The 25,781-nt window shown below is 35.8% G+C and overlaps 1 protein-coding gene across 1 annotated transcript in view; it reads left to right on the top strand.

Moving 5' to 3' along the window:
* Nucleotides 1-25,781, top strand: part of G2E3 (G2/M-phase specific E3 ubiquitin protein ligase) — a 70,248-nt gene that overhangs the window by 23,036 nt on the left and 21,431 nt on the right. The window contains exons 2-8 of the mRNA XM_012647879.1: nucleotides 7,957-7,997; nucleotides 13,419-13,516; nucleotides 16,259-16,360; nucleotides 19,464-19,588; nucleotides 20,651-20,816; nucleotides 24,003-24,109; nucleotides 24,748-24,864. Coding sequence (XP_012503333.1) covers nucleotides 7,961-7,997; nucleotides 13,419-13,516; nucleotides 16,259-16,360; nucleotides 19,464-19,588; nucleotides 20,651-20,816; nucleotides 24,003-24,109; nucleotides 24,748-24,864 — 752 coding nt within the window. The 5' untranslated portion in view covers nucleotides 7,957-7,960. The remainder of the gene's footprint in view (nucleotides 1-7,956; nucleotides 7,998-13,418; nucleotides 13,517-16,258; nucleotides 16,361-19,463; nucleotides 19,589-20,650; nucleotides 20,817-24,002; nucleotides 24,110-24,747; nucleotides 24,865-25,781) is intronic.

The following is a 25,781-nucleotide window of genomic DNA, read 5'->3' as shown; positions in this document are numbered from 1 at the left end:
GAATTCTTCTTCTGTCATTTTAGTATTCTGGACCTGGTTAGTGTTCATTGCTAGAGAGCTGGTGTTCCTCTTTGGGGGTGTGCTTTCCATTTGATTTTTCATACTTCCAGAAATCTTTCGCTGGGTCCTTCCCATCTGGATCCGCTGTTACTTTTGTTTTGTTCTGCCGCTAGAGGGAGCCCCTAGTATGTTGTCCACGGTTCTCTTGATGGGAGGGGTTACTTGGGGAGTTGTTTTGGTCTCTTGCCCGGGTTTTGATTCCCTAGTGGCGGGTTTCTCTGTTGGTAGCTGACCAGAGGCGGAAATGCAATCGTACCGGATGACCTGAACTGGTCCAGCGAGGAAAGTCACTGGGCACTGGTCAGTGCCAAATCCCCAGGGACTGGCTCTTGTCGCGGAGGGGGAGTGGCTCTTTATGTCTCGCTACTTCAAGCTCAGAGGCCGCGCAGAAGGCGCTGGCCAGGGGGAAGGGGTGCTTCACTAAACTGCCCAATGCCCCAGTGCCTTCAGCTTCCGCAAGCGTCTTCCCCTCACAACTGAGGAGGCACTCAGAATTCACCCTCAAAGAAACGGGCTCGGCTAATTGACTTTAGGTCCTGGAAGGGTAGAGCTCGTTGCAAGAGCTCCCAGGCTAGGGGAAGGGAGCCGTTCCGCACCTGCAACCTGTTGTGGGCCCCGAGCTGGCCTTAGCCCGCCCCCAGTGCGCTGGCTCCAGAGGGAGCTGCTCAGGGGCTGGGAGGTATCCGATCAGGGAGTCAGTCCAGTCACCAGGGTGCTCCGCCGTCTGCTTTGTGCCTCCCTCCCCCAATCTCACGCCAGTCGGGCAATAGCTCTCTCTTCTACCGGCCCACCCTGAGCAGTCTCAATCGCCAGTGGCAGTTTCCAGGTTAGAGTCCTCTACTCAGTAATCACCTCCCCGTTCAGGACCCGCTGGGTGCCAGAGACCAGCTTCCTGAGTCCTAACTGCCTCCGGAGATAGCCCAGCCCAGCTCCTCCCCTGTCCGGTGCAGTCCTGACACGGAGCTCCCGGAAGTTCAAGTTGCTTCCAGCTCCTGTCTCCTCTCTGCTGAGCCCCACGTTTCCTGACCCAATTCTACATCCACTTCACACAAGCCCCTGACTCTCAGTGGGCTTGTAAGTCAGTGGGGAAGCTAGACTGTCTCGTCAGGGACTTGTCCCGATGGACTTACTGGCCAGGCTGGCACTGCCGTCTCATGCTCCACTCTCTATTGTCTGTCCGCGCTTTCCAGGTTTTGCATTCCTATCTCCCGTTCACCTTATTCTTTTTTCTGATTTGTGTGTCCCCCGCTGAATCTCCACCGATTCACCTCACTGTTTTTGCGGGAGAGCTATCCGATCGTGTATAGCAGACCGAGATCTACGTCTCTTTCTCTGGAAGCAGGGATCCGGGAGGCTACCTTAACTCCGCCATTTTTTCCCCCTCCTGATAGTGCTTTCTCTAATTCGATTATTTTTAAACCTTTTTTATTTTGAAATAAATCTAAAGTTATAGAAAAGCTGCAAGAAAAGTACAAAGAACTGCATATACCCTTTCCCAGATTAACCAATTTTTAATATTTGCCACATCCAGTTTATCATTCTGTTGTATTAGATGTTTGTGTATAATTTCTCTTTTTTGAACCATTTAAGAGTAGGTTGCATATACCTGGTCCCTTACTCCTTAATGCTTCAATGTGTATTTCCTAAGAACAATGATATTCTCTTAAATAAGCAAAGCATAGATATCAAATTTAGGAAGTTTAGCATAGATACAATACTATCAACTACCCCATATTGTTTTCGTCAATTATCTCAGTGATGTCCTCTAGAGCTACAGTCCCCAAATGCCCTCCCGCTGCCCCACCCCCGACAAAACCCCTAGGCCATGGCCCGGTACCAGTCAGTGGCCTGTTAGGAACTGGGGTGAGTGGTGGGTGAGCAAAAGAAGCTTCACCTGTCTTTACAGATGCTCCCCATCGCTCACATCACTGGCTGAGTTCCACGCACCCCGCAACCCCCATCGAAAAATTGTCTTCCATGAAATTGGTCCTTGGTGCCAAAAACATTGGGGACCACTGCTCTAGAGCAATTTTATTCCTCAGTACAGTATACAATCCAGGATGTTTCTTGCACGTTTAGGAAATAAAATACTTCATGTTTTATTATATAATGCTGAATCAGAAAAATTAATGCTTTAATGTGCATAGGACATCCAAAAATAAATAACATTTCTGAGTTGTAAAGAAAGAATTTAGAGTACATCAAATAATGTACTTTGCATACAATAATTAAGTTGAACCTTTCTGATTAGCAATTTAAATCAAATCATTCCTGTAGCAAGAATACTTGATTTTTAAATGTTAGATTTTAAAAAATCAATCTATTTCTCTTTAAAGTGTTTGATTTCAGCATATTTTCTGTATATTCAATATCACCTTTTATTTCAGCTTTGCTTTTATCAGTTAAGATTAGGAGCTGTAGGCGATGTTGGGTGGGCAGGACTTGCTGTTTATTCAAATGTTGGCCACCAGCTAAGATGAGAGGGAATTTGGCTTATTTTCTTGTATCTAGCTATGTAATAAATCATCCCAAAACTTGGTGGTTTGAAACAATAAACACTTATTTACTGACAATTTCTGTCGGTCTGCAATTTGGGAGCAGCTAGCTTAGCTGTGTGGTTCCTGCTTAGGGTATCCATGAAATTGCTGTCAGGCTGTTAGCCAAGCTACAGTCATATGAAGGCTTGATTGGGATGGAGGATCCACTTCTTAGATAGCTCATTCAAGTGGCTGAGAGTAGAAGGCCTCAGTTCCTTGTCAAGTGAGCCTCTCCATAGAGTATCTTGAAAGTCCTTGTGACAAGACAACTAGCTTCCTCCAGATCCATGACAGTGAGGAGGAAGTCACAATGCCTTTTATGACATAGGCACACATTGTCATTTCCACCACAGTCTATAGTGGAAGCGAGTTACCAAGCACTAACACATCCACAGTCAAGGAGAAGGGCAGGCTCTGCCTTATGAAAGAAGGAGTATCAAACTGTGAGTATCACTGACCAAATGGAGGTAAGCAGTGGAAGAGCCTCAGGATACCCCTTGACAGTGGCTTCTTGGAATGTCATTAAATTGTTGATTTTCTAGGGAAGGGAACATTTTGTTACTATTTCTAAGACCAAGTCTGTTATTAAAACTTAGACTGTTATTTGAGATAAACACTTAGATACCATTGTTTTCTTCATTTTACTTAAGAAGGCTTAAAACTAGTATTTTTGAAGGAAAACATCTAAAACAACTCAAAAGTATGTGAATAATACTTATTTGTTTGCTAAGGTTTTGTTTTGTAGACTTGTTTGAAATAAAGTGATAATCAATCAAGACTTAGAAGTGGAATTTTTATTTTAGATGCTGGTGATTAGGAAGAAGGCTAATGTGAACTGTTCAAAAGTATGAATTATGGAATGTCTTTAGAACATTCAACTTCTAGGTAACTTAATTTTGTTGTAATTTCATACTTAGAGAAAAGTTATAAGAATAGTATAAGGAACTTTTATATGCCCTTTATCTTGATTCATTGTTTGTTTTGTGCCAGATGCCTTATTCTTTGTCTTATCCTGGCCCAGTCAACCTAACACCGCCAGAAATAAACCTGTAGTCTTATAACCGTAAGTTTATGGACTCATTGCAGTGAGAGAGACTGCATAACAGAGGAACCACTGGACTTCTCACCAAAGGATTCAGCAGAGTTTTTATAGGATTGTAAGCCTAAAGAGTAGAGTAGCATTTAGATGAAATTTAAATGAAGCAGTGTTTTAATAGGCTCAAAGCTAAGCCAGGACTGTGTGTAAAGGAGTTAACATCAGATCTGTCCTACAAAGTGGACCCAGAGTCTTGTTTCCTTGGAATCTACAAAATTGAGAGACATGAGGAATGTTGTGTTCAGAAAGCCCTTATCTGAATCTACATCTGTTAGAAGCCTAGATTTCGTCTCTGTATCAAAGTTGCTTAGATCCTCCCAGCAAAAATAGGACATTTCAGGTTTCCTCATGTCTCTTTCTAGTCATTTCTCCAGACAAGCATTGTTCTGATATTTTTCATGATAGGATAGTTTTGCCTGTCCTTGAACTTTGTATGAAGGCAATCATATGTATTTGAGTAGTATGTAGTTTCTTTTGCTCAGCATAATGTCTGTGTTAGATTTGTCTGTTTTATTGCCATCTTCTATCAGTTCCTTTTCAGTGCTGAGTAGTATTGCATTGTATCAACAGACATATTAGAATTTGTTTATTTTCTGTTAATGGACTTGTGGGCTTCTAGTTTGGGGGCATCATGAGAAAGGCTGCTATGAAAATTCTTGTGTTTAATTTTCTGTGGACATGCTTTTATTTCTCTTGGATAAATTTCAGGTATGAAATCCTTGCATCAAAGGCTAGGTGCATCGTTATATGGTTAACTTTTAAGAAACTGCCAAAACTTTTCAGAATGAATCTTCCATTTTATAGTCCCTCATAAACTACAGTCAGCAGTTTGTGAGGGTTCCCTATATGCTTCATTTCTTTTCCAGTGTTTGGTGTTGATAGTCTTTTTAATCTTAGCCATTCTTGTGGTTATGAAGTGGTCTTTCATTGTGGTTTTAATTTGCATTATCCTAATTACCAATAAAGTTGAATATCTTTTCATTTGTTCATTGGCCATTTCTATATCTTCCTTTGTAAAGTATCTGTTCATGTCTTTTGCTTATTTCTTTTATTGGATTGTCTTTATATTTTAGAATTGTTGAAGTTCTTTATGTATGTATTGTAGCTACAAGTCATTGTCACATACATCTTTTAAAATATTTCCTCCCAGTCTGTAACATGCATAGTTACTTTCTTAGTAGTGTCTTTTGATGAATGGAAACTTTTAATTTTGAAAGTTAATTTATTAATTTTTTCCTTAGTTAAATGCTTTCTGTGACCTGAGAAATGTCTGCCTATCTCCAAGTAATGAAGATATTCTGAATTTTAAAGCTTCTGTGATTTTAGCTTTTACATTTAGGTCTGTGACCCATCTGAGATTAATTTTGTTTATGAGCCAAGGTTCACTTATTTTCCATAGTATATATAGTTTTTCCAGTGTCATTTGTTTAAAAGATTTTATTTTCCTCCATTGAATTGCTTTGATGTTTCTGTTGAAAATCAAATGACCGAAAAAGTTTGGATCTATTTCTATTAATAGGATTCATTGGTCTATGTGGAATAGTGTGCATGTGCATTAATGGACTTCAAAAAACTATATAAGGTGCTTATTAGATATTGACATACATAGGAGCCACCTTTCCCATTCATGTATTGACAGCATCGTAGATCTTCTTTGTGATTACCTTGTAGCCAATGATATTTGGAGGCTTTTTAGCATTGTCCTCTATGTATGCCAGTGCTACTTTTTGTGTCATGTGAGACTGAAGTTTACATTTTTATTCTTTGATATTCATCTGTAAAGAGAAGGCACTCGTTTGGTACAGAGTTCTAAGGCTAGCAACTAGCAAGAAACTTCAGAAACCTTTTTTTAAGTAAAATGGTTGTTTATACATATATTACACAGATCTAGATGCAGATCCTTAGCAACTATCCACCAAGAGAGATGCCTTGGGTCCTTGCAGTGGGAAAGGGAAGAGGAGGAGAATATGTAACCACATAGAAATTGGGATTTCTTTATAAAGAAAACTTATTCTGGAACCATTGCCCAGTCATATCAATATCTCTATTATGAGTATCAATCACATTCAGCAAATTTATTTGCACTTTGCTGAATGATAATGGGGATTTTAGCCTAAGGGAATTTACCAAAGTTACCTGTGTTGTAACTCTCCATCTTTTGAATTACAATGAATCTAAAAGTAAGCACTAGATATCTGTGATTCACCTCCAGAGAGGAGAGGACAAGGAATTATGAGCTGGAGGGATGGAATCTCAAATCTGTGTTGTTGAATACTAAAACCGTCATTTATAATTAAAATTATGTTTATTCTAGATGAAGTACTGTTTATCGTGTAGTGTTTATGGAATTTTCTGAAATAAATTCTTATGTTTGAATGAATTTGTGATATGCTAAATTCATCATCATAGGTTGAATTATGGAGAAGTCCTTTAAAAAAAGGCACTTTATCTTCCTATTTATTGTATTTTATCAATTTTAAGGTGAACCCCCCTCCCTGACACCCACCCTCCTTTTAACATGTTTAAAATCAGGTTGTATAGGTTGTGATCCTCAATCAATTTGACCAGTTGGGGCAGTTCTATAGTCATTGTATAAACATGTATAAACATCAAAGGTGCCATCATATACCTTCAGAGAATTACCACAGCCTCTTAAAAATAAAAAAAAAAAAGAAAGAAAAAATCCAGAAGACAATAAGGGAGTACTCCTTTAACACCACGTCAGCTAGACCTACTTAATTACAGAGCCTACTTAAAACTGGCTCCCTAGTTGTTTTACGGAGTATTTTAAGAATACCAATCTTGATGGCGTAGAAGATGATTTTGTAAGGAAAAGCCAGAAAATACCGAAGGTTTGGAGTCAAAGTGATTCAAAAGATTTGGACTGTGACTTTTTAGGAAAGCACAAAAATGTTATATGAGAAAATCTATATTTAAATCCAAAAGTTCTTACAGTCGCTGTGTAATACAAATTCTAAATTATAAGAAAGCATTATATTGGTTTAATTGAGTTAGTCTGCATATAGTTATCTGTGCCCTACATTTTGTGGTGTCTTAGGTTGGATGAAATTTGATAGTAACTTTATTTGTGGTTTTTGTCCTTCCTTTGATATTTAATATTCTATAATATTTTTTGTGCTCTTTCATTATTTTCATGTGAAGGGGCTTACTATATACCCTGTAATCCTCTATTCCCACTTACTAGCTCTGTGACCTTGGACAGGTGTTTAATTTTTTTTAACATCAGTTTTTGTAACTATAAAATGAGATTACATTTACCTAGTGGCATTATTATGTTTATTCTTTACCACTTAAATTCCAAGAGATTGCACATACATTGTTATACATGAATCTCATAACAATGTTTCAAGTAGGATATTCATATACCCTTGGTAAAGCAAAACTTTGGTGTTATTAAGATGTCAGTTTTCCTCTCTTTGATCTTTTAGAAAAAAGTTATATTTCAGTAATAATTGTACATAGTTTAATTTACTTAAGTAGCAGGGAGTGAGAAGATGGGAACAAATCAATGTCTTTCAGCGTGTAAATGGTTGAGCACTATTGTGCTAGAAGATGTAATGAGGCAGTCAGGTGCTTGCAGCCCTATATAGAATCCCTGCAAATGCAACAGCCACACATACAGTATAGACTAATAAGGATTATTTTATAGGCTACTCAGATACAAATGGCATTGTTATTGATGATGTGATTTTTATTTTTCCTAAATGATGAACAATTCTTGGTAATGTTTTGAACAAAAATTAAAATTAAATTTTCTTGATTTATATAGGAGTTGTAGTTCTGGAAATACTTATTTTGTCCTAAAATAGCAAGAATTAAATAAGGCTTGATGTTTATGTGTAAAATGGACTTAGTTCTATGTTAATGTAACTATAAGTAGGTTTTTTATGTACTTAAATGTCCAACTGGAAATTCGAAAATCTAGACCATTCTTTGGTATATAGAACTGTTCCCTGCTTTGTAGGATGTCCTGTAATCCTAGACCCTTTCCATTAAATACCAGTAGTCACCTTAATTGTTTTGATAGCCAATAAACATTCCCTCTAATTTTAAAAATGTCCTCAGACTCTACTACACTTGTTGGTCTGAGATATGTTAAAGGTGAGGAAATTAAGTACTAGAATATAAGAAATGATTACATGACTTATTTGTCATCGTGCTTTGACTAAATTTAATAAAAACAGATAATTTGAGACTTTTAAAATTGAGATGGCTGTATTGATATGTTCTTATTTTTCCTAGTAAAATGAATGAAGATAAACCTGGTGACTCACAGAACCTTGGTAAGTAACTGTATTTAAAATATTTTTATTACAACAAATCTTTTTAGAATGCTACTGAAACAATAGGAATGAATTCCTTGGTGCATGCTTAGTTCATACGTCCACGTACTAAAGTATAATATTGTGTGTATTCATTTCAACAAAAGTCTATCAGAGGACAACTTATTTGCCAAATTTTATTTGTATTCTGTGTATATACTTATCAGATGTGGTTTGTATCTGAATAAAACAGTATTATTTATTTAATAAATCCAAATTTTGCCACCTTTTTTGTATGACTTTTTCTTGTGAAAGGGAAAATGCAGGTGAGAACAATTTAAACAATACACAAAAGTTTAACATGAAAAGGAAAATTCACCTCTAAGGGCTCACAACAATCTCCCCAAATAGATGCAGTCTCTTTTGACCTTTGCTTTTAGTTGTTTTCTTCACTTATTGTCAGTATCTATTGACTTGCTACGGTGAAGGATGAGGAATTTATTTTTGTACTCTTCTGTGACTACTTCTCCCTCATCCACTGTTTTTAGATCTTTTTCAGTTCCTTTTAAAACTATTATACTATACTTAAAACTCTATAGTTTGACCATCATTTTTAGAGATTATCTGTTGATGCCACTTTATGTTGGATAAGGGAATTTGAACTCCTCTCTCTGCTTTTTTTCCTTTCTTCTACCTCCAGATTTCTATCAGCTATCCGAGTAGTCCTAAAACTTTAGTAATTCATGACTACCTTTATGCATTTGCTAAATACAAATACACCCCTACTGTTGACATTTTTCCTAAGATTGACTCTTGTATTTTTACTTACATGAATATGTTTAAGGAGGAAACTTTATTTCATTATTATAATAGAAACCAGTATCATATTTGCTATAGTGGAAAGTGATCTAAATAATAAATATAAGAAAATCAGAACAATTTTACTAAATTTCAAACATTAAAATTAAAAAGCAGCAGAGTACAAATAAATACAAAAGTAATCTACTTATAAAAATGCATGCCTGAAACCTAGTCTATTCTGTGTCCAGGGGTCCTCCCTTCTGGGTAAAGGAAGGCAAGGGAAGAGGGGAACAAAGGGAAAACCGCACACAGGTCCACAACATACAGCAGATGCACATCCACCCAGGGTTCATCATGAGGGTTCTTCCTCGTCTATAGTCTCAGCTAATTCACAAGGTCTCCTCTTTTGTGATCTCAGCTAATTCCATGTATTCCTCTTTCTCTTGATTGCTGTGTGCACACCTGTGGCTGAAAGTGTAGGCACTGAGGATGAAGGAGTTAAGGTGGGAGCTGCTGGCGTAAGATGTACAATGTGAACAAATGGCAATTTGCTGGAGTTAATGTGGACAGCTTCTTTGTATGGGGAAGGAAGTGGAGCTGAAATCTTTTGAAGGGTTAGGGGAAGGTCTGATTTATGACTTATCTCATTAAATTGGAGTGTAGGGGGGCCAATATAGCTAGGACATTTCACAATATTGAATATTAGCTCATGCTGTTTCTTTTCAGTTCTGGAATCTGTTTTGTGATCAGCCTGTTAACAAGTATGGTACTTTTTCAACACATAACATTAATTCTTGATTAAATAATTAAAGTAAATAATACTTGCTGCGATAATAGGTAAACCCTGAAGTTTTAATGGTTTCACACAATAAAGGCTTGGTCAGGTTACTGTCCATTGTAGATAGGTTAGGAAAGATGGAGCAAAGAGGAAGTGTCTGCTTCACGCAGTCATTTAGAGAGTGGGGCTCCCTCCATCTTATATGGATCTGTTGCCTTGAGATCCTCAGTCTTATCTCCTCACCTAGTGATTTTCTACTTATTTCATTAGCATATTAATAAAAATTTTCTGTACAAATAGAAGACAAAAGAGACTAGTAGTTACAATATTACCATTTATTCAGTTCTGTCTGTATGTCACATCCTGTTAATTATTTAAATATTAAATAAATACTTTTGTGTTTAGTCATCATTAAGGCATAGTTTGAGGTAGGTACTGTTGTTGTCCTTATTGTTATGAGGAGAAAACGGAGTCATAAATAAGCCAGGCACAGAAGATGGTACTGCATGGTCTCACATGTGGAATCCAAAAAAGTCAAACTCATAGAAGCGCACTGAATTGCATGGCAGTTACCAAGGCTGGGGAGGTATGAGGTGGGCACCGGAGATTGGGAAAATGTTGGTCATAAGATACAAAATTTTAGTTTAGAAAGGAGGAATAATCTAGATCTATTGTATAACAGGGTGGCTATAGTTAATAATGATATATTTTATACTTGAAAATTGCTAAGAGAGTAGATTTTAAGTGTTCTCACCACAAATAAATGATAAGTATGTGAAGTAATGCATATGATAATGAGCTCCATTTAGCCATTCCACAATGTATACATATTTCCAAACGTCATGCTATACATCATAAATATATACAATTTTTTTTAAAGTGTGGAGCCAAGTCTTAACTCAGATCTCCCTGACTACACAAGTTGTATTTGTGTGTTTTGGGGGGCGCGGGGGTAAAATACACATGAAATTCACAATTTTAACTATTTTGAGGGGTACAATTTGGTGGCGTTTAGTACATATACGATATTATGAAACCATTACCACTATCTAGTTCCAGAACGTTTTTATCACCCTCCAAGGCAATTATTTAGCCCCTGTACCCATTTAGGCAGTCATTGCTCATTTTCCCTGTTCTCAGCCTCTGGCAAGGACTAATCTGTCTTTTGTCTGTCTTTGTGGATTTACCTATTCTGGATAATATAATTCTTTATGTAAATGGAATCATATGTGGCCTTTTGTGCTTGACTTCTTTCTCATAGCATAATGCTTCTAGGCTTATCCACGTTGTAGTGTGAATTAGTACTTTATTCATATTCCACTGTATAGATGTACCATATTTTATTTATCCTTTTATCCATCCATTGATGGACATTTGGTTTGTTTCTGCTTTAGCTATTGTGAACAGTGCTGCTGTGGATATTAGTGTACAGTATTTGTTTGAACATCTGTTTTCAGTTCTTTGGTATATATACCCAGGAATAGAATTGCTATGTTATATGGTAATTCTGTGTTTAACTTTTGAAGAACTGCTGGACTATTTTGCAAAGTGCTACACCATTCTATATTTTCACCAGCAATGCGTGAGAGCTTTGGTTTCTCCAGATCTTTGCCAACACTTGTTATTTTCTGACATTTTGGTTATAGCTAGCCTCGTCGGTGTGAAGTGGTATCTCATTGTGGTTTTGCTTTTCATTTCCCTGTTGACTAATGACTAAACGATATTAAGCATCTTTTAATGTGCTTACCTTCTTTGGAGAAATGTCTTTTCAGATCCTTTGCATGTTTTTATATTGGGTTGTTTGTAATTTTGTTGTTAAGTTGTATGGGTTTCTTACACATGCTGGCTACTAGACCCTTATCAGATATGTAGTTTCCAAATATTTTCTCCCCTACTATAGAGTGTCTTTTCACTCTCTTGATAGTGTCTTTTGGGGCACAAAAGTTTTAAATTTTGTTGAAGTCCAATTTATCTATTTTTGCTTTTGTTACTTGTGCTTTTGGTGTCACGTGAACTCTAAGAAACCATTGCCAATTCCACAATCATGCAGATTTGCCTCTGTCTTCTTCTAAGAATTTTATCAGCTTGGCTCCTAAATTTAGGTCCTTGATCTGTTGTGGGGTTTTTGTTGTTGTTGTTGTTGTTTGTTTTTTGTGTTTTTTGTTTTTTGTTCATTTTTTTTTTGAGACAGAATCTCATTCTGTTGGCTGGGCTAGAGTGCAGTGGCATCATCATAGCTAAATGCACCCTTTAGCCCCTAGGCTCAAGCAGTCCTCCTACCTCAGCCTCTCAAGTAGCTATAGGACTATAGGCATGCACCACCATGCCCAGCTAATTTGTACTTTTTGTAGAGACTGGTCTCACTATTGCCCAGGCTGGTCTCGAACTCCTGGGCTCAAGCGATCCTCCCAACTCAGCCTCCCAAAGCGCTAGGATTATAGGCGTGTGCCACCACACCCAGCTGTCTTGATCTGTTTTGAATTAGTTTTTGTGTATGATATGAGGTCCAAGTTCAACTATATTCTTTTACATGTGTTTATCCAGTTGTCCCAATACCGTTTGTTGAAGAGACTGTTCTTCCCCATTGAATGGTCTTGGCACCCTTATCAAAAATCAGTTGACCATAGGTATTTATTTATTTCTGGACTCTTTCTTCTTTTCCATTGAACTTTATGTGTATCCAAGTACCACACTGTTTTGATTACTGTAGCTTGTGTAAGGTTTTTTTTCTCAGTCTAGATAAAGGTTTGTCAACTTTGTTGATCTTTTCAAAGAATCAATTTTTGTTTTTATTGATTCCCTCTATTTTTGTTCTATTCTCTATTTTGATTATGTCTGCCGTAATCTCCCCCCTTCTTCTACTAACTTGGGGTTTAGTTTCCTTTTCTTTTTTCTGGTTCCTTAAGGTGTAAATTAGATTATCAATTTGGGATCTTTCTTTTTTAATATAGGCTTGCCTAAGCCTAAAGATCACCCAGAAGTGAAAGCTTAAGATTTCTCAAGTCTTTTCTGTGCGTGTATACATCCCTGTGCATGCACATGATCTTCTAGATTTTCCAGTATATGCGGGAGCTTTTCAAAACCCTTATTCCCCAGTGTATCCCCTTTTCCCAGTCTCTTCTTTCCTAGACATTTTGGTCTGTCAGCTGCTTGCCCTGTCTGTATCCCTTGCCCTAGGCTGCTGTAGCTAGTATATTTGTTTTAAATACTTTTTGACAAATAGTGGGGCTCCAGCCCTGAGAAAGTTCTGAGGAAGGTGAAAGAAAGGCAAGCATCTGAGCCCATCCCTCAGAGAACCACTACACACATAAAAACTCACCATCACATTTCTTTGAGATCAAGGTCCGTATTACCCCCAGTAATCCGCACCACGGACACGGACCACCCCAAGGCCACTGCCCAGCCGGGGAGTGGGGAATGATAGGTGGGTAAGTTAAAATGCTCTCATTAAAATTTAACAGCTTCTTTCTTCATTAAACATTCTCCTAATTTTGTAAATTTTTTAAAAATTAGATTCCAGTACTTTAAAAAATTTGATTCTGACAGTTTTTGGCAGTTTAATCATTGCTTTAGTGGAAGAATGGAGTTTTGTAGTTCCCTAGTCTGTCAGTTTCAGTGATGTTACCCCACAAGTTGCCATTTTAACTATACACTAGAATTTATCATTAAAGACTAATGAAAAATGTAAAATTACATTACTATTTCAGAAGTAGGTATTGGAAATTTTAAGTTACTGATAGCAGTGTAATGTGATTTGCTGTCAGAAGGAATTTTAACATAGAAATTGAGAAAAGCACCAGTTAATTCTATAGTTTTTTAATATTTAAATTTTTTATATCTATATTTACTTTTTTCACCATTAGCTTGTGTTTTCTGTCGAAAAAATGATGACTGTCCTAATAAATATGGAGAAAAGAAAACTAATGAGAAATGGAATCTCACTGTACATTACTATTGTTTGGTAAGTATAATTTATAATTAAATTCTAGAAATCTGGTGTTCTAAAGAAGAGAATTAGATCCTGACACTGATTTCTTGAGAATTGGATAAGTCATTTAACTTCTCTGGATCTCATTTTACCTATATGTAAAAATGGGATTTTTTTGTATACTAAATTCTAAAATTCTGAAATTACTTTGTACATGTAAAGACCTGTCATCATTACCTATTTGTTTTTGTTTGTTTAAGGCCTACATTAAAAAAGGAGAAAATAGAAGCAGGTGTTTCTTTTACCACTTTCCTGTTTCCTTTGTTGCTAGTGATAAATCTCAGAAAAGACTTGTTTGAAGGTCCAGGGAGTAAGAGAAAACAATTTTATTTTATTTGACAGAAAACCTGGAAAGAAAAGTTTTGGCTAAAGGTAATAAATATTTGTGGAAAAGGATATAGGATCTTTCAGAAGAAAGCAAAAGAGCGATTTCATACTGACAATTGTCCCTCCTTTGTTCCCACTTCCCTCCACTAGCTTCTCACCTAACTGAATCTGTGACTTAAGATATGAGTGGTTCATTATTACCTTAGCATACCAAAGTTGTATTAGTATACTCAGTGTTTCTTGACACTGTATTAGTTACCTATTGCTGCTTAACAAATTATTCTGAAATTTAGCAGATAAGACATTTATTTTCTCACATAATTTTTGAGGGTCAGGAATCTGGTATTGATTGAGCTGGATAGTTCTGGCTCAGAATCTCCTGAGGTTACAGTCGAGAGATGTCAGTCAGATTACATCTGAAGACTTTACTGGGCTGGAGGATCCACCTCCAGTGGCTCACTCATGTGGCTTTTGGCCTCAGTTCCTCCTAGCTGTTGGCAGAAGGCCTCAGCTTCTTATCCCTGGGCCTCTCACTAAGGCTGCCTCACTAGGGCCACATGGCTTCTGACTTCCCCCAAAGCAGGTGATCTCAGAGAGAGAGAGAGACAGAGAGAGATGCACCAAGATGGAACCATATAACCTAGTTATCACAGTCACACACGACTATCACTTTTGCTTTATTCTCTTAGAAGTGAGTCATTAAGTCTAACCCACACTCAAGGAGAGGGGAATTAAGCACCACCTTTTGAAGGAAGGAATAGCAACAAATTTGTGGACATATTTTTAAACCATCATCCATGTTAAAAAAAACCCTTTCAATGCTTGAGAAACCACCTAAAATATTCCTTGGTTCTCTAAGACTAGTTTTGTGTCTCAGGTACCCTGTGGATTAATCAGACTTGTAGACTGGCCTAGGACTCTAATCACGTTTATAACATGCCTTAAGAGGAAATGAAGTTGGCATTGTAAATATGTTTGTAAGTTGGAGTCTATTTTGCAGTACGGAAGAAAATCTTTTCATTTTTGTAACAGTTTATTTTACTTTTTGTTTGTTTTTGAAATAAGGTCTCACTCTGTCACCCGGGCTAGGGTGCAGTGGCGCCATCATAGCTCACTGCAACCTCCAGCTCCTGGGCTCAAGTGATCCTCCTGCCTTAGCCTCCTAAGTAGCTGGGACTGCAGGCATGCACCACCATGCCCAGCTAATTTTTCTATTTTTTTGTAGAGATGGAGTCTCACTCTTTCTCAGGCTAGTCTCAAACTCCTGGCCTCAGTCAATCCTCCCACCTTGGCCTCCCAGAGTGCTAGGATTACAGGTGTGAGCCATACACCTGGCCTATTTTACGTTTTATGCAATAGAATTAGGAGAGCTGTTTTATTATTAATAGTTAGCAGGTTGTTTTTTTCATAACTAATTCTTAAGTAATATGTATCATTTTTGTTTTTCTTTAGGATATATTATAAACTTTTAATCACAAATTTACTCTGAAGTATTTTTGTATTATTTAATACATTTAAGTTGATAAGTTAATACATATCAAAATTTTCCTTATATTCTGTCTTATTTCATTAAATGAATACAATACTTTAAAAAAGGACTCAACTCTTTTAATATTCTATTTTATTATGAATAGGAAAGGATAGTAATATTACAAATGGTAACAGAATACTAGTGCTGGAAGAGATTTAAATACAATCTAATGTTTTTACTTTCATGTTTAAAGTCAGAGATATTAAATTATTTTCCTGGGGTTCCAGAAGACTAGGCACAGAGCCTAATTTGCAAGTTAGGCCGGTAACCAGAATTTCTTATTCATATTCCATGCTTTTTCTGGATTCAGGCTTTCTTAACATGTTTATTAATAAGTATAAAGTTTAAATAAGACTTTTTAAAAGTCAAACATTTCTGTTAACTAGATTCAGTAGATTTCCCTGTAAATATGCCTTTTATGATTCAGAATTCAGCTAGATTTAAAGTTACCCTGAAATATCACAGATAATCTGAATTGTCTCCATCTGTATTTACTACTCCATTTATCTAAAACTTAATCGTAAGTGTTCTTTCTCTTTTTTCCTCCCTCCAATCCACCTACCCAGACACTCCCTTCTTTCCTTCCTACATTCTTTTCTTTTTCTTTCTTTTTCTGTTAATTCCTAGAATACTTTTAGAAACCAGTTTGGGTATACAAACTATTAATATACAGTGTCCTCCAAATCAAACAATGTGTACTCACATTGTTTGACTGTGAAAAATAACTATTATAGATAGGCACTTGAAATTTGAGTCATTTTATGTCTTTTTTTATTGGAATGAATATTATAGGTATATATTTTTAATTCCAAACTAGTTTCTTAGAGTCTGTTTTCTAACTGAGAATATATTCATAGTTAATGTCCAGTGGAATTTGGCAGAGAGGTAAAGAAGAAGAAGGAGTTTATGGTTTTCTGATTGAAGACATCAGGAAGGAAGTAAATAGAGCTTCTAAACTGGTAAGTAAATTATTTTACTCATAACACTAAATACCATAAGTGTTGTCAATACTTGAGAAGTCTTTTCAATCAGTTTCTATATTAGAAATTTATGATTTTAATTTTATGTTCCAATGCATATGTTTGTCAAATATGATAAGTTTTAGAAGAACATTTTACATTTTTGCAAATGAAAGAGAACTTCGCTAACCCTGGATATAATACATGTGAGAATATTGACTTCACTTCCTTATCTCATTCCAATCTATCCATCATTTCACCCACTTTTACCATCAGAATTATGACCACGGCTCCACACTGTGGTTCTGCAAACCTTCAGTCCTGAATCAACTCCACCATTTACTCCTTTATTCTTATGTCTCAATTGCTGAGGTTGGAATGATAGATTGAGGTAGAAATTACACAGCTATGCAGACTGGTAATTTATGATCTCCATAACTTTTGTGGCCCTTCTGTGACATTGTGTGCTTATATTCAGTATCCTCTCCTGTTCTTCAAGATAGGTATTCTAAACTTTATCTTCTTATTCATTCAGTCATCATTTGTGAATCTCCTATACGTTAGCTACTGTGCTGTGTTCAAGGAGGGTTTCCATATGGTCTGAGTAGAAATAATGAGAGAGAATCAAAAGATTGGAAGTATAGGGAGTTCTGTTCAGAGTGTATGGAATTGATGATTTCCATGATGAAGCAATTTGGATGATGAGGGATTCATCATTCCACTGGAGTAACAATAAGGAGCATTGATACATTATAGTTGAAAAATTCAAAGAAAGGTTCTCCCATAAATGCTGAGGTTATTTAGAATGATAGCAAGAATTAAAATACAGAGAAAGCCTATGATCTAGGTGCTAAGTCTTGAGGTAGTGGGGTGAGTGGGAAGTTAGTAGGTAACAGGAAGTGCAGATGTTATTAGGCTCAAAGGTCTGGATTTTTAAAAGATAGAATAGTGGCCTGCAATCTGTAACAGAGAACTAAAATAATCTTTTTGTTCCTCTTCCTGCCCCTGTTCATGACCCACCTTCACCCTGTGTCAAGGCTGAAGATTAAGGAGGATGGGAAAATAAGCAGCTTCTTTCAAGAAGGTCTACAAGGGAAGCATATAGAAACATTTATTTTAGTTGAGGCAAAGAAATGGAGGCAATTATTTTTTAAGATGTCAAAGAGTCAGGGGAGTTGATGGTAAAAAAGAGGCTCTAGGGCACAGGGAAAACCTTGGGAGAAAGGTTAGTATGAATCTAAGGACAATGTGAGGATATTAGTGTCAAAATTTCTGAACTGAACATCTTGATGATAGTGAGCTTGTAAAGGGTAGTCTCTAAAGGTCCCCTTAGGGTTTGGAACTAAAGATTGAGTATCCCTTATCTGAAATGGTTGGAGCCAGAAGTGTTTTGGATCTCAGATGTTTTTGGATTTAGGAATATTTGCATACCAGCTGAGTACCCCTGATCTGATTGAGTATCCCTAATCTGAAAATCCAAAATGCTTCTATGAACATTTCCTTTGAGTGTCATGTTGGCACTCAAAAAGTTTCAAATTTTGGAGCTTTTCAGATTAGGGATACTCACCTGTACCTGTTTTCTTAAAACATCTGAATCTTCTCTTGAGTACATTGTGAACCTTGAAGAGGAGTCCCATTTCTGAACTTAAACTAGAATTCCTTTTGTTAGTTCACTGGGAGAGTTGCAGGTTGGCCAGGTATTCTCCATTGACCTGGGTGGTTCTTAAAGGAGTCAGCAGTAACTCTGTAATTCCTGAATCAGTGACTACTATAATGGCCATCTTAAGGGTTCCAAGATGTTTTTGGTGCTGCTCTGTGTTTTACTAATGATTGATTCATTTAATAGTTTTTCTGTCTATGTACCACTGTTATATTTCACTGGTGCTGTATTCATTTCCTAGAGCTGCCATAACAAATTGACTGCTTAAAACAGAAATCTAAGGCCAGGCTTGGTGGCTCATGCCTGTAAAGAGGCCAAGGTGGGAGGGTCACTTGACAGCAGAGGTTAAGAAGTTCAAGACCAGCCTCAGCAAGAGCGAGACCCCATCTCTACTAAAAATAGAAAAATTAGCTGGGCACAGTGGCAAGTACCTGTACTCCCAGCTACTCAGGAGGCTGAGGCAGGGGGATCACTTGAGCCCAAGAGTTTAAGGTTACAGTGAGCTATGATGATGCTACTATGCTCTACCCAGGGCGACAGAGCAAGACTCTGTCTCAAAAAAAAAAAAAAAAAAATCCAGAAAGCTATTCTCTCATAGTTCTGGAGGCCAGAATTCTAAATCAAAGTTTCAAAAGGGCTGGTTCCTTCTGGAGCTTCTGAGTAAGAATCCATCCTATGCCTCTCTTCTAGCTTTGGGTGGCTACTGGCAACCTTTGACATTCCTTGGCTTGTGGCAGCATAACTCTAATCTCTGTTTCTATGTTCACAAGCCTTCCTCTCTGTATGTCTGTGTCTTAAATCTCCCTCTCTTTTCTCTTATGAAGACACCAGTCATTTGATCCTAAATCCAGGATGATCTCATCACAAGATCCTTAACTTAATTACATCTGCAAAAGATCCTGTTTCCAAATAAGTTCACATTCACAGGTACTGGGAGTTAAGACTTGAACATATCTTTTGGGGTACCACTATTCAATCCATTACGGGTTTTTTATTTGATTAGGATAGAGTGATTTTTGCCAATTTTTTACAAATTTGTTTATAGTATTGTGTTTCTGTTCTTGGTATTTCCTAATTTATATGCTTTCTCTTAGGATTTCAATGAGACTTTCATGTATAGCTGTCATGTATAGCTATTACGTTTATAAACCTTTCAGCTTAAAATATTTTAGCAGGTAGGAAGGAAAAGGAGCTTCTCTGTCTTATCCATGTTAGATTATCTTTTATCAAAAATTGGTATGGAAGTGAATATTTGGTATCTTTAGATTGTTTCTGGGTAGAACAGATTTTTTTAGGAAATTTCTTTAATATTCGATTATCACAGCTGTTACATGATGAAAATAATTTTCAGACTTTCCACAAGGAATATTCATTTATACCTTGACCATATTATAGTACTAAAGTTTATATGTTGTGGCCCCTATTTTCATATTTTTTTCCTAGAAATGCTGTATTTGCAAGAAAACTGGTGCTTCGATTGGATGCGTTGCCCCCCGATGTAAACGAAGTTATCATTTCCCTTGTGGACTTCAGAGAGAATGTATTTTCCAGTTCACTGGCAATTTTGCGTGAGTTATTTAACTGTTAAATATGAAAGGTGAATATTAAAGAACAGGGGGAAATGGATAATCCAATAATATAATTCCCTTGTACAGTTTCTTTTTAAAGCTGCACTGAGTTTGAAATCTGCATTGAGTGTGTATATATATATATATGTATATATACATGTATATATAAACGTACTCATAAATACACACACACATCTATTTCCTCATCCCTTTATGGGGTCATTTCTGTCTGCCAAGTCTTGAGAATTGCCATATCCAGAATGGGCCTGATGATTAATATTCACCTTCAGCTCTCAGGTCTAGGATATGATATGGAAATGTTAATTTATTCATGTTCAGTGAAAATTTCCACCTTACGTAATTCTAGATTTTTATGTCACTCTTTAGAATTATTGTTCACTTTTCTTTCACAAGGCTTATAAGTATTTCTTACTGAGTAAATTGAAGGCATGTAAACTTGGTTGAGTCCAAAGAATAAGTATTATGCCCTGGAATGTCCCTGAAAATGTTGGCTTCCTAAATACAACTTCAAGCATCAAGATTTTAAGAATTTTGGCATTTGATGTCATAAGTGTTTTATTTCTTTTAGTCTTAACGCTCTTGATGTATTTAGTGGATTGTTACCATGTAAGAAAACTGCAGTTGGATTAGGAATAGGTTATTATTTGCGTTTTATGTATTATAGGATTAAAATATTTTTAAAGTGTAACTTCCTGCCTCCTTTAATTTTATGCAATGTTGACTATAATAGTATGTACTCAATTGTTAAGTACAATAGTGTGTATACTCCATTGCTAACAATGTTACATAGGATTCTCAATATTAGTTAATGAACTTCTGTATGAGGTAAGTGTCACCACCAAAAAGTTTACATTTTGAAGGTCCAGCTCTCTTTGGTCATAGTTTGTGAGACTAATCTATCGTGCCAAGGCTCTAGTCTGTTGTAGGTTAATTATGAGACAGGTACAAATGAATTTTGTCTTATATATGTGAATTATAGTGCTAGCCTTGTTTTGCCTTGTAATTCATTAGGTATTGTTTTTAAATAATTTACATTTTTAGGTCATTTTGTTGGAACCATCGACCTGTTCAAATCATTACATCTAATAGTTATAGAGAATCCTTACCATGCACCATTTGCTTGGAATTTATTGAGCCTATTCCAACTTATAGCATTTTACGAAGTCCTTGTTGTAAGAATGCTTGGTTTCATAGAGAGTGTTTACAGGTAAGATATGTTTTGTAAGCTTTCTCTGATTGATATGAAACTTGTGGCTTGCTGATTTAAATTTTAAATTCGAATTGACATGTCTATATTAGGTCTTACTACTTGTAACTTTTTAAAACAGCTTTAAAGCATTTAATTTGAAGCATATTTTACATATAAAATTTACCCTATTTAAGTGTACAATTAACATTTGAATAAATAAATTAGATGCAAGCTTTTAATGTATACTTATGAAATTTTGTTGTTTTCACCTAAAGATTTTGTTTATATTTCACAATGAGTAAAATGCAGATTTTAATTCCTAAGTTCCATTTGCAAAACCAGGATATGTGAAATGATAATAAGCTTGTTAGCAAGCTAAGATATTTAAATGTTAAGAGGCTTTTTTTTAAACTATGATAAACACTTTCTCATAACTTCTTGACAGGGAGTTGATTACTGTCAGTGAATTAAAAATATTGATTCTTTGAGAGTCATCTTGTATATTAAACCCAATGGCTTCTTTTCAAGTAAATAGAATATGATTTAAAAAACACAACATTAAACAATTTAATAATTTTTAAATTCAGAAAATACTTGAAAACAATTTTAAAGATACCAGTTATTAATAACATCAAATGTGTAATATGCATGTGTGAAAATGCCAGCTGATAGACATAATAGAATGCCAAATAACAAAAGATTTACTTAAGTTTAATACTGTTTCTTAAAGCTTGGATTTTATTATTGCTTAGTAAAATGAAAAGTTGTTGGTCACAAATTATCTACAAACAAATTTTTAAAAGTTAGGAGATGTGAATTCTTATATTTCAGTAAAGTCTTTAAAGTACTAACAGTAGTAAAAGTAGTGAAGCTTGACTGTTTACTTTCTATATTTTTGTATTGGCCTTGAAATTATATACTTAGGGTTATTCAGTTACAAGTGGCAGGATGAACCCTATTTTGTTGAGGAAATATTAGAAATTCTGTTAACTCTTATAAAGAAATGTTTATAAAAGGATCCCAGAGAGTGAAGTTAATAAACAACATCATGAAGTGTTATCCTTACCTATTGAGGAAGAAGTTCACATTATATGAGAATCTTTAAAAAGTAATTTGTCTTAATTAAGGGTTTGTGTTTGAATGAATGTAATTGCTGCCAAATGTGTCATCTTGTTAATTTTGTAACAGTATGTTATTTTTCAAGGCAAATAAGATTTGCCTCATTTATATGTTAATATAATTAAGCAGAGAGAGGTCTCAGACTTGACCTAGTATTGTTAGGGCTTTTTGTGAACACTCTGAAACTATCAAGTTTTTAATTCTCTCATTAAAAAGGTAGAAATAATATTACTAACAAAAAAGTAGGTCTACTTTATGCAAATGTAATTTAAAATCACAGCCACATGGACACCTGTCTATGATATAAATACCAGTAAACAATTGTTACTTGATTAGAGCATACTAAGACAGTATACTAATTCTTGAGTCACTTTCTCTAAAGGATCTCCAGTGGCTTTTCTACTCTGATATCAGTGTTAACTGAAATAGTATAGTCTGCCCAGTCTAGATAGCTCTGTGGTGGTTAAATGAATGTCATTATTTGTAACCACTACATGTGCTATACATTAGGATTCTGTGAGAAGAGACAAGAGATTAATTTCAAAGAAATTGGTAAAAAACTTTCCACTCTTTGTATCTAGAGAATTGTCACTATTATTGTTCAGTTGGATTTCTCCATAATTGCTCTAGTCTTGTTAGTGTCTTCCATGTATCTTATCCTATTTTTTCCTCCAAACCAGATACTTCCTTGTATTGTATTCTATAGTTTGTAAGATCTTGGCTTCTGTCTGCAATTGTTCAAAGATCCTTTAGGTTCAGAGATTTCAATACTTTGTTGCTTCCCTCCCATATGCTCTGTGGAGTGGGTGGAGTGCCACTTGCTAGGTGTCTGAACCCAGAATCATCTTTATTCACTTCTTTCTTCAGCATCCACATTTCATTCCCCCCTAGTGTATCAGGTCTACTTAATAAATATTTTTTATGTATCCTTTTTGTTGCATTCCTATTCCCTTTGCTTTAACTTCAAACACTTTTTTGGTAGGAGCCTACTAGTTGGTCTTTCTCCTGGGTGACTTATTTCCTATCAATTTATTCTTCACACTACTGGCTTTGACTTGCCTGTTTATCCTCATTACTTAGTTCATTTTGGAATATAATCTCTGAGTATACTATTAATTGTACTCTCCCGATCCTTTCTCTTGCCATTGAGACTTGATATATGTTTATACCTTATCTCTGGAATGTCTCTTGTCCTATTTTCCAGGCAAACCTCTATTTCTTCTTCCAAACTTAGCTTTGGCCTTACTATCCCTGTGACATATTTGTCAGTGTATACTTAGGTACTTCTTCGTCTTTCTTTCATGTATATACTTTAATAAAAACACACATACTTTTACACAATATTATAGCTGTATACCTATATGCCCGAATTCCTTGAGGTAGAATCTTAAGTCAATGTTTTTATTTTTGGCACATAACCAAATGTTATGTTTCTATTTTTGGTACATAGCATACATAGTGTTTGGCATCTGTAAAGTAGGGGTTAACTATTTTTAAATGAATGTGTGCTACTAGTTTTTATTGGGGACTGGCTACTCTTTCTAGCATGCTTATGGTTTCCTGTTTTCTTCTGAGTACCCTCTGGTGCATCTGTATTTGTATTTGCTGTAGCAATAGATTTTATACTTCTACCTTTTTAGGAATAAAACTGACTTAGAGTTAAAAACAGAACCAGGGATGATTTATATGTAAAACTTATTTAAATATCCTTCCTGGATGAAGTAACTCAAGATTTTCACTGTTTTTCTCACACTGTGGCGGACAATACAATATTTAGGAACAGAAATGACACTAGGGCATAAGGTTGAGAAAAATATATGGGTAATGAGTGTACAGCTAAGAGCAGTCTATTCAGTAGTTTGATTTTTTTTTTTTTTTATTAACTATTGGGGGAAAAAAGATCCCTAGATTTTAGCAGTGGGATAGCTTAGTTTATAAGGACAAATTTTGAGCACCCATTAGCATAGAAAAGGTTTTCATAATATGATAAGTGATAAATAGCACATTTCCTGTTACATTAATATAATTCGTAACCTGATAACAGACTTAAATTGTTAACAATAGATTTTCTGTTTTCCACTGTAGGGTCAAGCGATAAATGCGGGAGTGTTTTTCTTTAGGTGTACAATATGCAACAATAGTGACATCTTTCAGAAAGAGATGTTGAGAATGGGGATTCATATTCCTGAAAAGTGAGTAACATATAGCCTTTTTACAAAAAAGGTATTTTAAATGTAGGATTTAATAGCAATGGAAATAGTCATTTATGTCTGATTGAGTGATCATGGAATTTAGCCGTTTCAAGTGTTGAAATGTAAAGCCTCCTCCTTCTCCCTAGATTGCCAGTTCTTGGAGAGCAGAGACTGTGACATAAATGTCTCATTAGTTGGTTTAGAGTCTCTTAATAAGTACCTCAGCTGTGTCCAATTTTAATTGGTTGATTTATGCACAATTATAATAGTCTTCAAAATGGTATGTATAAATTATCTAAGAGAATCAAGATGGGGTTCAAAGTGTATGAGAAGAATTTTCTTAGTGCTTAAAGATACGGAATTCAGAAATAATGATAGTAAATTTGAAATTAGAAATTAGAAGTAAAAATATCAGGGAAAATGTGTTTTAGAAAACTTCTAGTTAATTTCTCATTTAGCATTTGAAAATTTACTGTGAGACTAATTAACTGTAGGATAAGATGACACTAATGGATTTATATCCTGATGAGAATGATCCTAAAAAGGACAACTTTTATCCCTATTGCTAAGATTCATTACTGATCCTTTTATGTAACATTATAGGTTAAAGTATATTTTATATCTTGCTTCTTTTACAGAGATGCATCTTGGGAATTAGAGGAAAATGCTTATCAAGAGCTTCTGCAGCACTATGAGCATTGTGATGTCCGAAGGTGTCGTTGCAAAGAAGGGCGAGACTATAATGTACCTGATAGGTATTTCTGAAAATTCAGTTGTGCTTAGTGGTTCCTATTTAAACCATCAGTTGAGAAAATAGGTTTTCTGATTAGTGAAATGTAGTTTACTCTTGAGATGTTTGAAGTTTTAACTTCTCTGCCTTCTAAAATTGTAAGGTTTAAACTTTCAATGTAAAGAGTGAGAACTGGGCCTGGTGCACAATAAGCACTCACGTTAGCTGCTTTCTTTCTTCTCGTTATCACTGGGCAGAACTATCTGGGGGAGTGGGGGAGACACACCCATAGAGGACACACACCAACACACCCATACCCTCACAGAGGGATGATACACACACATCCGTGTGGTGAGGAAGGTATCTGGATACCTCTCTTGCCATCCTCACTTCCACACATTTAGGAAGCTGTATCCATTTCTATACAAAGAGGATGTACTCATACCTACACAAAGAGGACAGAGCCCCACACCACAACCCACATCCGTACCCATATAAAAAATATTAATACGGACTGTCATATATTACATAACACAGTGGGGAAACATGGAAGGGGAGAACAGGTGACAGAGAATATGAATATGAGCCACGTAGGAAGTCTGGGTCCCGTTCAACTACACAATACCCGAGGTGTCTGAACAAGTTTATTTTAGTAAATATTCCTCACATTGAAATTTACTGGTTTTTCTTTCTCTTTCTCTCTCTCTCTCTCTCTCTCTCTCTCTCACACTCTCATTCTCTCTGCCCTTCTAAAGGATAAAATAAACTTTTACTTTTATATATCTTAAAAAAAAAAAAAGAGAGAAATTTACTGAAAGCTTCTTCCATATCAGATACATCGACACAGCAATATCCTTGCAAGCATAGTCATCTCCAAGTAGAAAGGAAAATTTTTTTCTCCCTTTTAATCATTCTTTCTGATGTTTTGTATTCTTTGTATAT

This window comes from Propithecus coquereli, unplaced genomic scaffold (assembly GCF_000956105.1).
Source record: "Propithecus coquereli isolate 6110/MARCELLA unplaced genomic scaffold, Pcoq_1.0 Scaffold273, whole genome shotgun sequence".
Classification (NCBI taxonomy): Eukaryota; Metazoa; Chordata; class Mammalia; order Primates; family Indriidae; genus Propithecus; species Propithecus coquereli.
The sequence above is the reverse complement of the archived record's forward strand: the minus strand, read 5'-3'. Positions and strand labels throughout refer to the sequence as shown.